This window comes from Orbicella franksi, chromosome 6, assembly GCF_964199315.1.
Source record: "Orbicella franksi chromosome 6, jaOrbFran1.1, whole genome shotgun sequence".
Classification (NCBI taxonomy): Eukaryota; Metazoa; Cnidaria; class Anthozoa; order Scleractinia; family Merulinidae; genus Orbicella; species Orbicella franksi.
In genome coordinates this window covers 19,643,450-19,660,405 of record NC_138150.1, presented here as the reverse complement: position 1 = coordinate 19,660,405, position 16,956 = coordinate 19,643,450, and the positions used below count along the sequence as shown (strand labels likewise).

The following is a 16,956-nucleotide window of genomic DNA, read 5'->3' as shown; positions in this document are numbered from 1 at the left end:
GGTTGATCTGCTTATTTTGGAAAAAAACACGAAGCAGATCACTCAACCGCAATCATATCCATAACGCTTATGATCGTTAAAAAGCAAAGAAACGTAGTCATGGAGTCGAGGTGCTTAATTTGTAAATGCCTTCTGTCATGAAATTGAATCCATAGGTGTACTAATACGAATCTGAAAATAATATTCTCTAAACCAGACAGTTCGTTACCACTAGCCAATGTGTTGCAATAAAACTCTCTAATAAGTATCTTATAACATCTATATATCTCTTGTTTGCGTCGAAGATCGTGACAGATCAAATTCCCAGTATGCGATGTCTAATGCGACCCTTCGTTTTGACCGCATGCTTGGTAACTGAGCAGCCATTTAAGATCTTGCCGTTGGCCATAAATTGGTATTTCAGAATCCTTTGTCTAGCATCTTAGGCACTTTTTGTTTTGCTTCAAGGCTGTACAGGACAAGAGCGGAGACCTTTAAGAGCTGTACTCATGATAACATAGGCCACAGTTTGCCCTTTGCTTAACATTTTGTCAAATTGCCACATTAGTGTCTTTTCGTATTCATAATAATTATGCTTGCCTGAAATGTTTCTGTCAGCGAAATTAATTAGCGTGTTTTGGAGGACATTAGCATAGTTATTAAAACTTTCCCTGACAAGAAAAGCAACGTGCAGCCATGGGAGATGAAGGAGCAACGATAATACTTTATTTATTATATTACATTTACGTTTTCATTTTACGCTATATTTTATAAAATTCCAAAAAAGCATCGACTACCACGTTAAAATAGACATTCCTCAAGTCATTTGAGTAGACAGAGAAATTTTCAGGAAATTAAAATTCAACAGTCTTGGCCAATTTTTTTCCAATTTTTTTAAGTTGGCAATGGAAACACATCGTTTTCATTTTTTTTCCTGTTTGTTCTCTTGCATAATTAACAAGCGTCAAAATAAAACGAGATATGATGCTGGTGGTCTTTTGTCCATTGATTGTAAACCTCTGGCAGGTCGTAACTGCTCAGGTTGTATGGTATTTTAATAGCGTGCCATCTGTACTTAACGCCTTCCATTTACACCGTTAACAACAACCAACGCTTCGTTTCATCGCGGTTAATTCTTAGCGATCAGCTTAACCACACGATGGTCGGACCACCAGTGATCGAAGGATCTTTGAAAAACACGATCCACTCGCTCGCCTTTGGCTTGATATGTGCCACACTTGCGGTGAACTTCGGCAAATATTTTGTGCCTCATTTTTTCCCATACATGGTGGGAATTTTGATCGCCATTGAGGTGGTTTTGTTCTCGTTCGACAGGCCAAAGGAAAATTATGATAAGTACCAAGTCCCAGGCATAAAGGGTGCGCACTCTATTGAAGGAGCTGGCTCACCGCAGATCATGGTCTCCGCGCCCGGGGAAGACTCTGAAGCTTCGCCTAGGAAACAGCACAGGATCAAAGATAAGTTGAAGACCAAGAAAGATCAGAAGGGACGAAGGGAAAGTGGCGTGCCCGGCTCACCCAACGTGAGACGAGAGAGTGGCGTGCCTGGCTCACCCAAAAGACAAAGTCTTGCTCCACCATTGAGTCCGGGACAAGAAGCGATGGAAGCCATGGGCGACATGGAGCACGAGAAAGGAGGAAAAGACAAGACCGAGAAGGAGAAGAAAAAAGAGGAAGACAAAGCGAAAAAGAAAGAAAAAGGAGAAGAGAAGGAAAGACAGAAAGCTGAAAAGAAAGAGCTGAAAGAAAAGGCAAAGGAAGAGGATGCGGAAAGAAGCGAGAAAAGCGGCTGGAGAAAACGCAAGCCCACTAAACAAGACACTATATAATTATGCCAAAATCACCCGTGACTTGTTTATTGTACCTGTTATCGTTATAGCTGGATATGGACAGAAAATATGTAGTGAAAAGAATAGAGCCAATTTCAAGAAGCTAAGACGAAATGGCATGAAACTTCTTTTAGTTTCACCGTACTGAGTAACTGTTTTGTCTGAAATACGCACAGGCTTTGTAAAACACGAACCTTATAGTTTAGAATTATTAGCGACAATAACTCATCTTCACCTTTTGAATTCTAGCCATTTATAATGCATGACAACGCCTTGCTTAAGTCTCCGTGCAACAAATTAAAGAGAGATACCTAGTAGTTGTTACTCGCAGGTTCGCTTTTAGTAAGTGATTTATAACAACATAAAAAGGGTTTTGTTGCAATACAAATAATTGACCATTTTCTGGTAGGCAGAATATTGATTCACGATATTATGCTGTGTAAACACCTTCCATTTTAAAAATTAATGTGGGTACCTTCTAGTAGAAGGATAACAAACTTCATGGTCTAGCTCAGGTCTACTTTGTAACTATTAGCTATGATTTGACAACACGAATGCATGAATGTTAAAGCCCTGTCAAATGAGCGCAACATGTCAACGCAACATATTACAACACTGCTGTACACAACATGTTACCACATTTGGTTATTCTGGTGCAATATTTTGAAATATATTGGATGGTGCACGTGCAATAGGGTGGAAAACGTGTGCAACATGTTTTGTGCATGCAATAATGTTGAGTTTGGCCGGGCCTTTAATTTAACAATGTCTTTCCCCAAATAATGAATGCAAAGAACATTAGATGTAACTGAAACTAATTCCTGGCAAAGTAAATAAACATCAAATCGTCAAGATATGTCGCATTTACCACAAACATGTTTCTTTCCTAGTATTACGCTGGGCATTCTTGCTGCGCATAATCACGTGCTTAAGTAGGGCGCGCACAATTAAAAAAATAGTTGCTTTTTCTTTACGGGTTAGCTCATCAGAGAGAAAAATGGGGTTGTTTTCTCGTAATCGAGTACGGCGAACGATCATTTTTTTTCAAGTCTAGCACTCACCATATTTCCATAAAATGAATAAGCAAGGGGACGTGTAAATATAATTGTCGCCTCGACCACGCACGCTAACGTTAACAAGAAGGTGGATCATTGTCTTTTGAAGATTTGCCTTTATCATAAATCGTAAACACTCTTTTTCCTTGGCCATCGTAGCTTTAGAAGAAACAAAACACAAACCGCGGTGATAAACATGGAACCAAAACGCATGTTAAACAAAGTTAATTTCCTTGACGTTTCGTATGTACAACATACATCTTCAGAAGTGACCGTTAACTAGATTACAATCGAAATTTAAACGCGAAGAAAAAGAAAAAGACTGGTATCTAATAATATGTAACAAGACTAATAGTTATTAGTATATTCTCAGCTCCGACTATTGCATTTCTAGCTCTCTGATTGGCTCAAAAACTCCGACTATGAGCCATTAGTCGGAGTTTTACCTTATATGGAAAACAGTGCGCCAAGTTTAAAAATTTTCCGCTCTGTAAAATTGTTGAAATAAAAATCGGCGGCAAAAACCCGATTAAGAATATACTAAAACAATTATTCCATTCGACCTTGTTGGATATGAAGTGATCATAACCAACTCGCGCTACGCGCTCGTTGGTTATTTATCACTTCATATCCAACGCGGTTTCATGGAATAATTGTTAAATAACAAACAGATGAGTCTGCCGGAGAGAAAAAAAAAAAAAAATTACCATAATAGTAATAACAATACAAAATGTTAGTAAAGAAAAAGTTTTTCACTGCCAACGTTTTCATTCAAGGCTGGCTTTAAATCACGAATTAACAATGTTTCGTTAATTTTACAATGTATATCTGACCTACCAGTTGCTAAGATATCAAAATTGTCCCATTTAATATTATGACCCGTGGAAGTAACGTGATCCGCAATGGCTGAGGTGTGACCGCTTTTAGCAAGGGCCTTAAAATGTTCAGTTTTTCTATCGTGTAGTCGACGCTTTGTTTTTCCTGTATAAAAATCATCACAGTCCCAGCAGCTTGCCTTGTAAACCACCTTAGACATCTGAGAACGGCTGAACCTGTCCTTGTACGGGGAAAAAGACTTAATTCGGCGGGTGTTTCGGAAAATTATTTTAACGTTAAAACAACCATAAAACTTATAGATACAAGATTTAAGTTGCTGGGTAATTACTTTACTTTGGAACCCTAAAAATGGTAAAACAATGAAGATTTCTCTCTTGGGAACTGTAGTGATAGGGTCTTTAGGTTTGTTTTGATGTCTATTCACTACATCGTACATGTTGTACGTGATGATACCACGGGGATAACCATTGCGTGACAATAGCTTCCTGAGATCATCCAAGGCAGACTGTAATGACGAAGACGATGAACAGATGCTTAAAATTTACGCAGTAAATACATTTCATGTAATATTTAACATTTGGCCTTCTCTACATATTAATTCGGTTCCCACAAATCGCACAGAAAACAGCTTGATTAACTGAACCTTCCCTAAAAGTTGGTTTTAAGGGCACTTAATTAAAAAAAAATTTTTCTCTTGAACGCGGAAATGGTACCTATTCCGTGCTCAATGCTTGAAATATCACAACCAAGAAGGAACCTCCTCAATATATCACGTGCCCCTTCCAGTCCCAAGTTCAAAATACAAATTCTCCTTACTAATGGTCATACATTTATTTTACTGTTAAACCTGAGAAATAAGAGGCGGATCAAGACAGTAATCCCAACACCTGGCAATGCAGTCTTTTCAATCTATGTTTTGCTCTCTCAATTCTCATCAACTGTTTGCTTGAAAATGTATTGATGCTATACGAGGAAATTAGATGTTGACTATACGTACACTTCAAGACAGTAAAAGAAAATACATCAACAATACTGGTTACTCAAAATGATCGTAAGGGGCTAGAAAAACAGGGCAGCCATAAGAGCAAAGAGAACAATAATATAGTTATAGGGACAGGTACACACAAAGCGTCGCCATCTTGCTTCCTGAACGTTGACCACCGGCAAATGTTTGATCGACATTTTTCTGGTTGTAGAACGTTTAAATGATAAACCAATTAAGATTTTCTACATAATTTTTTAGGTTGAAAGTTCTTTGAAATACTTTTGAGCAAAAATGCATCGTTGACCAGTTATTCACTGAAGCCCCGGGAATATTTTTATTTGAATTGCAAATATTAATCGCCAATGTTTTGCATATTCATTTTCTTGTGACACCTCAGCACGAGGAACGAGAGCGCAAGAGATTTCAAAATGGAGGTTTTCATGATCAAGTCGAATTTTGGCTAAGCTATCTTCAAAGAACCGCCCTTGAACTGGAAAATCATTTCCTTAACGTCCAAGGTCTTTCTGGTGACGGTTATCACTTGTCAGTTGTAACTGGAATAAGGTTTTGCGGGACGAAAATTCAAACACTTTAAGAACTGCGGAACATGTCTACGGGCTTCCTAAGATTAAGAATTCTAAACTTAAAGGTAAGTGTGACAGTTTTTCTTATACATTCCCTCGTTCGTAGAAACTACTCCTTTTTCGCACCGTACGTTTCCGTCTTCTAAATGGGACGCCTAATCTCCCGAATATAGGGAGGGCTGAAATACAAACAATATGTTTACTGATCTCTGTGTCGAATCTGTACTAGGCACGTTCTGATTTGTAATTGATAATATTATCATTAATATGCATTTAAACCTTTAATGTTGACGAGTATGGATAGATGGACGTTGGGCTTTTGGTTGGTAATTTTTTAGTCAATGATGTTTGCTATATTTTGCCCAGGCACATTGTGGAAGAAGAGACTAATTTACAGTAGGAGAAAGAACTCTATGTAAGAGTCAACGTTAAGTCTTGCCATTCTTCAGTACCTTTCAGTGATCATAAATATTGCTGGATAAAAATAGCGGTGCTGTTGGACCTTGATGGATATCAGAAATGCTTTTTTTTTTTTACAGAGGGTTGGGTAAGAGGAAATGCTTAGGTTGAGATATCCGTTATAGAATCTCACCCAATGAAGTTGAAAACGTTTTAGGTATTTAAAACATGAGAAAGGGACATTTTTGTGAGGTAATTTGTAAAGGCTAAGGGTTAATGCTGAAGAAAACCTATCTCTTTCTCTTTAGGAAATAAACAGACGAGATAGGTGCAGTAAAACAACAAAATGGGACTATCTATAAAGAGGAAAGCTAAGCTGAGAAATGGAATCCATCCATAGAAGGTAACTTTTCTGTACACTGGAGCGTTGTTTAGTCTCTTAGTAGTCCTATTGTAGTAATAATGACGCACATGACAGGAAGGGGAGAGAAAAAAGAGAAGAAAAAAAGAAAACAGAAAGAACAGATGCCATTATAAATGACATTCCGGGACTAGAAAGAGTCCAGTCCAAGCCATTAATCAAAACTTTTAAAAGTTAACCAACAACGTGCAGGTTTTTCTATGAAATTTCAAATTTCTTGGTGTGACATTAAATTTTTGGCGCTAAAATGAAATGAAATATATGGTATTCGGTCGGGAGAATTGATATTTTTAAGTTGAACATAAAAATGAAATAGTAAGAATAAAAAAATTCTTGAAATGGTCGCCCAAAATGCAGAGCCTTTTCAATACTGATCTTAATTTATACATAGCATGCTTTTACGTTTGCGGATCACTTTAATTCGGAGCAAAATTTGACAAGTTAAAGAAACTTTTGTTATCATGTAATTAAAGTTGTATTTGTTCTTCTTACTTGTTCGGAAAAAGACAAAGTATTTATCGATGTGGAGAGAAAAGGCACTTGGTGAGCTGCTGTAAACAATTTATTCTCTGTTCGATCAAATATTAACTAGGTGAAAAAAATATCAATTACGAGACACTCTGTATACAGGGGGATTGAAAGGTGTTTTGAATTGGCCATTGGTTTTAGGAAAAGGGACATTCCGGGATCATAGTACAGGAGTTCAGTCCAAGATAGGAATCTCTAGGAGTAATCCTTCAATAGTGTAGTCAACGTTCCGTTCCAGGAGTTGAAATACATGATCTGTATTATAAATTTAAATGACCTTCAAAAGCAATACTCGCATATTATTTACTGATCTTTATTTTCTCTTGGAAGAGACTATGATCTTGTCTTTGCTGTATTTTGCTAGGTAAGAAACAGAAAGATGCAGTGGACGTTTAATGAGAAATTTACAACAGGAGAATGAACTTTATGTAGGGCAAACGGTGAGTCTCCTTATTTAATATTCAGTGCTCTTCAGTGATCATTAACTAAAGGAATCGCTCTACCACCCAGTGAACCAATCAAAACTAAATTTTGCGAGAGAAAAGCGCGGGAAAACGCACTAACTATTGGTTTGAGGTTTTTCATCCGATGTGATGGGAAAGTGGTGCGATTTTCTATACCCATCACTTAACAGAGTAATGCAAAACCAATTACATGGGAATCACGTTCCGCACTCAATTGAAAACTGCTCTACTAGCGGTTCTGGCGAACCTTGACACGTTTCACAGAGTGTTGTGAAGGATGGGGGCCGTAGGAAAAGAATACAATGATTTTTCGTTAAGCAATTTGTAAAGGTGACGAGACCAAACTTTAACACTATCAAAAACGTTTTGCTCTTAGAAGGAAAAAAGGAGAAGACAACTACAATAATGTGACAAACTGAGCTTGTTATGAGAGAGAAAAACACAGCCTAGGAGTGGAATCCATCCATGGTGAGTCGCTGTTGTTTGCTCCAGTAAAACCGTAGTACTGAGTGATTGATTGTCACTTAACAACTGAAAAACTGATGCCATTGAACTAGGATTTTGACAAATGACATTTCCTTGACTAGAGGAAGTCTAACCTTATATACATGTGGTAAGCATGCAAACAAAAAATGGTCGCTCAAAAATGCATTCTTGGTAGCCATGAAGTTATTAAAGAAATAGATCTACAATGATAGCCTTAACTTACAATATGAATAGCGCGACAACAGTCGTTGGTTTTACATTTGTGAAACACTTTGAGCCGGGCCAGAATCTGCCAAATTGAACAGACTTATGATGTAAATCACGACTTTGTTCTTCTCGTTAGGTTAAAAGCTACAACGAAAGTAACAAGCTAGGATTGTTGTGGAGAGATAGAAAGAGAAAGCATCTGGAGAATGAGCTTCACCCATGGTGAGTCACTGTTTTGTGTTGAAGCAATTGTCGACTACTTGACAGCACTATCGTTTATGGCACACACTGCAGGAGAGGGAACTGAAAAGATATCCTGAATTGGCCATAGGTTTCTAATATTTAATCATGTGAAGACATCGTTACATAAAACAACGATTAGGACAAGGGATTTCCAGGGTTGACACTTGAAGTCCAGTCCAAGGTGGGGGTGGGGCTAATCCTTTGATAGTGAAGTCAGCGTTCAATATTTCTTTACTATATCGAAGCATTAACACTGAAGTAAATGGGCACAAAGAATGAAGATAAATTATCAGCTAGACGATATCGTTCTGATGTGCATTGTTTTGAGGAGCTCAATTAACTGTTACAAAAATCTCTGCATCAATGTCAAATCTTTCGGATACGGGCAAAAGCTTCAGTTGTCCACTTTTGCTATAATTTTGGCTGGATCACTTTTTATATATTCGTTTTTATTTTGATGTTTTATTTTTGGGTTCGAGAAACACTCTGGTGTAGTTTCGTCTGTCTACTTAACTAGCTCTTTATTTCATGATCTGACTGTTTTCTGACGAACGAGAAAAACTGTAATGATGCAAACAGCCATTGGGCTGTTCACAACTTCAATGGCTTGAAATAGGACGAAGGGAATTTATTGAATTACAGCATAACTTGTACTTTTGTTTCAGTTAATCACAAGAACGGTTGCGCCTTTTATAGAGTGTGTTCACGTGACGTCATGAGACTCTCAAATCTAAAACTAAGGAGCCACTAAAGATTTTATCCTCATCAGGCCTAAAGGGTACTAAATTTATATCTGTTTTCAACTTTCCAGCTCAATAGCGTCCTTCGTTTGGAAACCAGCGCATTTTGAATTTCGGAGTTATGGCGGTGCGTGACATAAAGCTAAGATCGCGTTTGTCGAAAAATAGACTTACCTCCTGATTTTTAGCCATTTTAGGAGTTAACGTATTAGGAAAAGTGCTTGTGTAAATGTGTTTTGGTTCGGTTCAGATAGTCAGTCGACTAGATAGCCAAAGTGAGCTCCAGATGTTTACACTATTTTCCGGCCGCCATATTGGACGACTAGGCTCTATAATTTTGCGCGGAACAGTTCGACGAACATCTCAACTTTAAGACAACGCTCACCCCTTAAAATTGGAGAACTGTCTTCTTTATTTATCTTCTGTAATATCACTATTTCTTGACTTAATCCACTGAATGTTTTTTCATTTGATTTTTTTTTGCGTGACAATGAACACACTCTATAAGAGGAAAGAAGCAAATTGTAAATTAAAATCAGCGGGTACTCCAGTTAATAGTGAATGCAATCGGATTTTAAGTTAACTTGAAAAGAGTCAAGACAAATATTTATGGCAGCTGTTTTTCTTCAACATAGAACATTTGTTGTTGCTAATGATAACCGACTCCTTGAACATTGCTCAGTCTAAAGTTTTTATCCAGTCTCATGAGGCGGCATAATGGAAATAACAGGTTTTACAGCATCCAGGTGTTCTCTCACATTTCTCATCCTTAAAAAGGTACTGAAATAAAAGTATACACAGGAATGGTTAATGCAAGTGGGAATAAAACCAAACCATTTCTAGAACTGAACCAACTGCTTTTATCAAGCCAAAAGTTCCGAGTGGCTAAATTTTATTCATAGGTAGGCATGCTTTAACTAATTCAGATCCAAATACAGTTTTGCATGACTTATTGATGTGAGAGCTACAACTAAATCTGAGACAAGTTTTAATTTAAAACACTTTAAAAAGTTCCTGGATATAATAGAAGAAGATCTTTAGCAGCATATGTTTCGTTTTTTTTTAATTTTCTTACTACTTACTTGAGATATGATTTAGTGGGACAAATTCAAAAGCTTCATTTAAAAAAAATCTGTGATCTTCAAAGGCCTAATTGACAACAATCGCTTAGTGTATATAAAGAACAGATGCTCAACTGTTCTATAGATTAAAATTATTAAAAGCAAATTCTCTGTTAGGGGCACCCAACGGATCGTTTCGATGCCATATCTGTAATCACGTCAGTCAAACCTGTAAGGCTGGAGTTTTCTCCAGCAAAATGCTATATCGATACGGTTTTTAATAAACATAGAATGGGCCATGAATGTTGTTAAATAACAGCAGCTCGTAAATTCGGTTTCAGGAAAAAAAAAGATAAAAGATAAGTAACCCAAAAAAGTTTTAAAATTTGAATATTCAGTTAAGCAGATCAAACTGTGTCCATTTACACAGATATCCTCCAAAAGAATATTAATCGATACGGGAAAACAGGAAAAAACATAACACCAAAGAAAACACTGGTAAGACTCTGTTTTTAGCATTCTAGGTGGCCGTACGAGGAATGCTATAGAAATGTCTCTTTTTGACAGTTTTATAACTTGGTGAGATATCTCGGCATCCCTCCTTCGGTAGAACCGAAACATAGCAGGTATAATGGTTGGAGCTAACAGCTTGGAAATAAATTCTGCTATAGCCTACAGTGACTTTAATTTAACAGCGTGTTTGAACTGACATAATTGGAGATTAGACATCTGTGAGAAAATAAGAGTTTTCACAACGGACTGTTAATTGGAATACAGTGTGACACTATCAGTGTAGCGGTTGCTTGCAAGGAAACGAAGGAAGAATTTTTCAGTTTCAATGATCACAATGGATGCAAAATTGAACAGAACAGTGAATGGAACTCAGCCATCAAACTGCTCCATTCGCACTGATCCGTTCGACTCCAAAGCCGCGAAAATCGGAATAACCTTTGCTTTCAGCCTGATTCTTGTCGTTTCGCTGGTCGGGAATCTATTGATCGCAATAGTTGTCTACAAGACGAAAACATTGCGAAGAACAATCAATTATTTCATCGTGAACATGGCTATGTCCGATCTGCTGTTTCCACTCTATGTCCAGCCGTCATTCCTAATAGAGCTAAACGGTGATAATATCGATGTTTTCAGTGTCCAACATAACTGGGCATTTTGTACAGTGAGGCTGTTCTTCCTTTATGTCACCTGTCTTATTTCTGTGGTAAGCTTGGTGTTTTTGGCAGTCGATCGTTTTGGAGCTGTGGTATTTCCCCTTCGTCCCGCACTCATCAGTTCAAAGCTATGTCCCTACGTTATCTTCTCCACTTGGTTAGTTCTTATTGCCGTGTCAACCCCAGCCTTCTTTGCCAACACTTATGTGTACACAGGAAAACTGAAGTGTGAATGGCGGACGAAAGAGTCCTTTGTCAAATATTACTCTTATACCATGCCTATAGTTATCGGTGCTATTTCTTTCTTATTGATTATCATCCTTTACTCTATCATACTTTTCAAGCTCAAGTCGCAGAAGATTCCAGGCGAAAAATCTATCAACGCTGTAGAAAAACGCATAAAAATGCACAGAAATGTATTCAAGATGGTCGCAGCCATTGTGATTGCCTTTATCCTATGCTGGATGCCATACAGTGTTTTTTATCTCTCTTCATGTCTTTGTATGGGACAACATAAATTTTTTGTCTTGCGATAGAAAACCCTTTTGGTTTTTTGCTGTGTTTATGATGCATACGAACTGTGCTATTAACTCTTGCCTCTGTTTTACATTCAGTGGAAATTTTCGTCAAGGCCTGAAAGGTCTCTTTTGGGGCTAAGTGTGAAACAGTACTTCGACCATGGAGTTACTATTGAGGGCCTCTGTTCCGGGTGAAACAGCGGTAAAAACGTTAACTATTTGACAATAAGTAGCTTAATGTGGCTCAAAGCAGTTTTCAGCCCTTTCCAAGACTTAGGGTGCGTTTCTTTAAGAAAATCCAAGATTGGATTCTTAAATCCGAAAATGGATTTTGCGTTTCTTTACTGAACACATCAATCCAAGATCATTCGGATCATGATGTATCTAAGGAACCGAAGAATCCTTGCCCAGAGTGGATTCTTTGACGTACCATGATCCGAGAGATCTTGGATTAATCTGTTTAGAAAAGAAGCGCAAAATCCGTTTTCGGATTTAAGAATCCAATCTTGGATTTTCTTAAAGAAACGCACCCTAAGTCTTGGAAAGGGCTGAAAACTGCTTTGAGCCACATTAAGCTACTTATTGTCAAATAGTTAACGTTTTTGATGAATTATTATAACCACTCTTTATCAATCGATGCTGCAATCATGGTATCAAAAAAACTTGTTGTTTTTCTCGTTTTATTTTTGCCATTTATAAACATATTCACAACATATCAATGTCTATTAGACAAGGAAGCCCAGGGAAGACAATTAAGCTTCTTACAGTATGACCTGCTAAAAACAACCTTAATTGTAGCTTTAAGGGTTTATAATTCTAAAACGGCACGATGAAAAATTAATTTTTTTAAATTATCAACTTTTGATTAGAAGGTTAAGTAAATAGAGTTCAGAGTTAGGTTTGAAAATTCAAGGTGGTTCTGAACCCTATGTACGGAATTTTTTTTTTACTCATAGCCAAAAGTTCCATCTTGTCCTGCTTATCAGAAATCGATAATACAAAGAGGGATAAAAACTGTATTTATATTTTTCATTTTTATTTCACAACAATTTGTCAAAGTTTGCGAATATTATTTGCACGTAACTTTGGAAAGAAATGTCACGGAGTGGAAAAACGCAAAATGTTGTAGTTTGCCTCTTTGTGGAAAATTTAAGGATTTTGGCGAGTTTTCGGGAGATTTGACATTCTATTAATGAGAATAAGAGACGCAGTGCATAGGTAGGAGGCTGGTGGGGGGAGGCGGGCTTAAATCACAAGTAAGGTTTTACTAGATCTCTTGTGTAGCCGTGTACTCACTGTAAACATGCTTGTGAACACTTGTTGACTGAACAATACTGGAAAGCTGCATTTTTTTCTCATTTGTAAAAACATGAAAATAAAATAAGACGTACAATGTGTGGTGTTTAATTGGCAATTTCTGTTGCACATCGACCAGTCTGTCAATACCAGGGCAAAACCTGTAGCTAAGATTTTTCTCAACACAATTTGTCAAAATTTGCGAAATATCATTTATAGAGTATTTACTTCGCCCCTGCCTTGTAACATTGGGGAGAAATCTTGCGAAAGAGAAAAGGGCAAAAGGAAAAAATTAAAGGAAAAAGATTCCGAAGTTTTATCCGGCTGTACAAAAGTAAAGTGTTTTTGCCCGTTTCCAGGAGATTTGACATTCCATTTGAAAGAATAAGAGACGGTTACCCTGTGAAAGGTAACTTGTAAAAGTCTGCACCGAGGAGAAATTAAACATTCCCAGGAAATTTACCGGGACCACACCGACAAACATCAGTGACAAGTAATTAGCTTCGAATTACATTTTGTCTTCAGTCCCTGATTTCTGCGTGTGTGCCAATCGTATGTTACTTATAGCTGTAATAACATTGTTTCACGGGTTTCGTAAAATCACTCGACAAATAACTTCGAGCAAGAGATTATCAAGGTAAAAGAGTGAATCCCCCATATAGGTCCTCTAACTAAGGTAATCCCTTTTAAGTTATTTTTAGACATGGTACCCAGTTCTTCCGAGGATGCTACTCGCGCGATGCCTGGACAGCCGAAGCGACTTTCTCGAAACTACCTGTGACGAATTAAATGGCTGGAACGTCATTTTATATGTTTTGATCTCGTTTTATAGCGGAGATCGATGTTTCCTGCACTCTCAGCCGTCTTTTTGTTCGGTCGGGCCTTCGTTTGTTTTGTGCTCGTTTGGCTGTTCATTATTTGGCTGTTTGTTCGGTTTTAGGGAGTTCAATTAAGCAAACTTTAAGGGCAACGGCAACGAGTACAATGGCTGTGTAAGCGTGCGTTATAATCTTTTGTTCATTTCTTTGCCGTTGTTTACAAAAGGTCACAAAACAACAACGTGAAATAGCCACACAAAGTTCTGCAAATTCGAGAGAGAACGTGAACTATACGACGGCCAATTTTTAAAATTTCTTTTTCGAATTTTGACGCTGTCTTACATATTCTGTTTGGGATATTTCTCACATTCTAAATTCTCGAGATTCGTAGGTTGAATATTAAGTCGTTTTTTAATCGATGTTGCCTTTGGCGTTGTTGCCGTTGCTGCTTAAACTGCTTTTGCTGCTTGGGCAGCGAGCGTCTTCCTGCACTTTCGACCATCTGTTTGTTCGGTTGCCTAGCTTGTGTTTGGACGTTTGTTTGCTTTAATTGCACTCGTTTGTCTAAAGATTTCTCTACCGTTCATTCAGTTGTTATTGTTTGTGCAGGGCACTTCCGTCTCTTATTGAAACTCCTATTAAAGTTTCTAAATGTATTAAAACATACCGAGAGCCGAAACTCCATTGCTTGTAATCAAAATATCAAAAAAGACATCCCCACAGCGTTGGAGGTTTTCCTTTACTTTGAAAAGAAACGAAACGAAACGAAACGAAAAACTAAACAGATCCTCCACGAAAAAATCCATGCAATGCGCGGGTAAAATCCGCGGAAGAGCTGGGTACAATGTCTAAAAACAACTTAAGAGGGATTACCTTAGTTAGAGGACATATATGGGGGATTCACTCTCGTACCTTGATAATCTCTTGCTTCGAGTGCATATCATTTTCTGGATTGGATTTTTCAATCTAATTTTGAGATCTGAAGAGACCGACGATTTACGGTTGTAAGACTGCAAATTGGCTTTGATCCTACTTGTTACTTCTAAAGCGATTCAGTTATTCTGAGAGTCGTCTGCAAGTCCAAAAGCTAACATAAAGATCCAACGGCTGGCATTACGAGATTGAGCCAGGAATATCACGTACAGTGTGAGTGTGAAATTGACGTGTTTATATTCCTTGTTTTTGTACGAAGTAATTTGCATAGTGGAAGAAATTTTTGTTTGAACATTCCTTGCGGATATTTTTTACAAGGTATTTTGCGACAAATCACGGATAAAAATCGCACAAAACTACAAACTTCGTTGCATACAAGAATATTAATCGTTCCTTCGGAATCTAACGGTTTGGAATTTTTTTGCACACAAACAAAAACTTTATTCAAATACACATTATCTGCTTCATGGTTTACAAGTAGTGTATGTGAGCGGTTCCACAGAGGCAACTTCACACCGTTGTTTTCTTTGAATATGTAAATATTTTTTCAAGTTTTCGTTTTGTTATAAACATCAGCTAAATCCTAAGAGATTTATTGAGCGAATTCACTTGCAACTCCCGTAAAACAAAATTTTACAGCGGGTAAACTAAACGCCAAATAAATAGATAGTAAATATTGTCTTTCACGTTTGTGTTTTGTTACAAACATCAACGAGAGGTAAATCCTAAGAGATGTATTGAGGGTTCCACATGCAAATCCCGTGAAACAAAATTTTACGGTGAGTAAACAAAACGCCACAAACGTTTGAACATCGATGGCTTCTGGAGCGCAACGTGTATGTCTTGCTGTTGATCTGCAATTAAATAACCTTCGCCATTTTACAGATACCGCCGTTTAAAATATAATTACTAAGTTTAAGGCTGTTTAAACACCTTAAGATATTTTTTGATTGTTGGCTGTAATATTAATATGTTTTTCTACTTCTTTTTGCAGGGCGTCCTATGAGAGCGATTCGCCGTTACAAGTCAACACAAACAAGCAAGAAAGCAAGCAGATGGCAGCAAAGGACAATTTGAAGATTCACTGACCTTTTACTTCAATAAACAGACATCGTGAGCTTAAAAGTAAGGTACAAGAGACAATTTATCGGGCGACACGATTTTTCAGGCTTGTTAACTATTACTGACGCAATCTGAAAATCGCCAAGAAAGAGGTCGATAAAGAAGTTGTTTAACACTTACAGTTTAATTTCATTTTCTGGTTTAGTCACAAGTGCTATAATTTTTTTCTCGGAGTTTTTCACATGGTAACCCCTTTTCAAAAATTTCCAATTTTCCCGCCAAAAAACTTAGAAAAATACGAGGCGCTTAAATACGCATGCGCCAATTTTTTTTAAAAAAAATAAAAATTTTCTAATGTTTATGATAACCTCTTTATTTTTTTCATTTTCCCGCCAAAAAACTTAGAAAAAATACGGGCGCCCAAAATACGCATGCGCCGTGTTTTTTTTTAAAATTTTTGGATGCGTGCACCAAATACTTAATTTACCAAAGTCAAGTAAAGCAAACTTTCAAACAAGGGCGTGATTGATTTCATTTGTTGTCTTTATTAGTTCTTTTCATATTTCATAATAACACTCAATAAAGTAAACAATGAAAACCACAAGTTGTTGTTATTATTGAATTGCATTTTTATTGTGATCTTTACAAAAGTTAATTGATTAATTAAAATCATTTAACTTAATTAAAAGGTGTTGCGAAAAAATGCTCCCTCTATATACTAAGACTTTTGGCGGGAAAATTTGAGCGAATTTGCACAGAGTTTCCCCTGAACACTTTTTCGAGAAAAATTTTAAAGCGGTCACCCTTTATATTTTTTTTTGTAGAAAAAATTGTAAAGGGCTACCATTTCAAAATTCCCGCCAAGAGAAACTATTACATAACCTCGCATAAAACGCTATTTTGATTTTTTTTCTCGATAGTTTAGTCCGTGTTTTAGACAAATTTGTTCCAAATCAGTTGTCAATCTTGTTAAATGATTTTGTCATTGGTTTTATGCGAGATGATGCAAAAGTTTTTTTTTTAAAGAAACGAAATGACAAGCTACAAAACCAGACTTTCCATCAAAACAGTTGGCCAAATTGAATTTGTCGTCCAAAATGCTCAAGTGTTTAGAGCGCATGAAATGGTAGTGAAACGTGTTTTAGTAATTTCGATTCCGAGAATTTTATTTCATATCCAATCGATTTGATTTTTAACTGTTCATAGCTTGTCATTTCATCTCTTACAGACAGACCTAAAACTCAATATCTGGTCCCACAAAATTGTTTAATCTCAAAAAATATCTTAAACATTGTCTAGATTCGAATAAATTTCTTGGCAAGCGA

The 16,956-nt window shown here is 37.0% G+C and overlaps 1 protein-coding gene, 1 long non-coding RNA gene and 1 pseudogene across 2 annotated transcripts; all 3 read left to right on the top strand.

Annotated features, from left to right (window-relative positions):
- Nucleotides 1-798: 798 nt before the first annotated feature.
- Nucleotides 799-3,539, top strand: LOC145489901 (uncharacterized). The gene has a single exon (XM_081468981.1). The coding sequence runs from the start codon at nt 1,139-1,141 to the stop codon at nt 1,826-1,828; it is 690 nt and encodes a 229-aa protein (XP_081325107.1). The 5' UTR covers nt 799-1,138; the 3' UTR covers nt 1,829-3,539.
- Nucleotides 3,540-5,032: 1,493 nt separating this feature from the next.
- On the top strand, nt 5,033-15,729 carry LOC145490030 (uncharacterized). Its single transcript, XR_014049659.1, has 5 exons — nt 5,033-5,354; nt 5,997-6,091; nt 7,002-7,569; nt 7,931-8,016; nt 15,564-15,729. It is a non-coding gene; the product is annotated as an uncharacterized LOC145490030 (long non-coding RNA).
- LOC145491189 (neuromedin-K receptor-like) lies at nt 10,261-12,129 on the top strand (annotated as a pseudogene).
- Nucleotides 15,730-16,956: the final 1,227 nt, after the last annotated feature.

What these genes read in the sequence shown, in the direction of transcription:
- LOC145489901 (XM_081468981.1), top strand. Translation starts at nt 1,139, where the DNA reads ATGGTCGGACCACCAGTGATCGAAGGATCTTTGAAAAACACGATCCAC.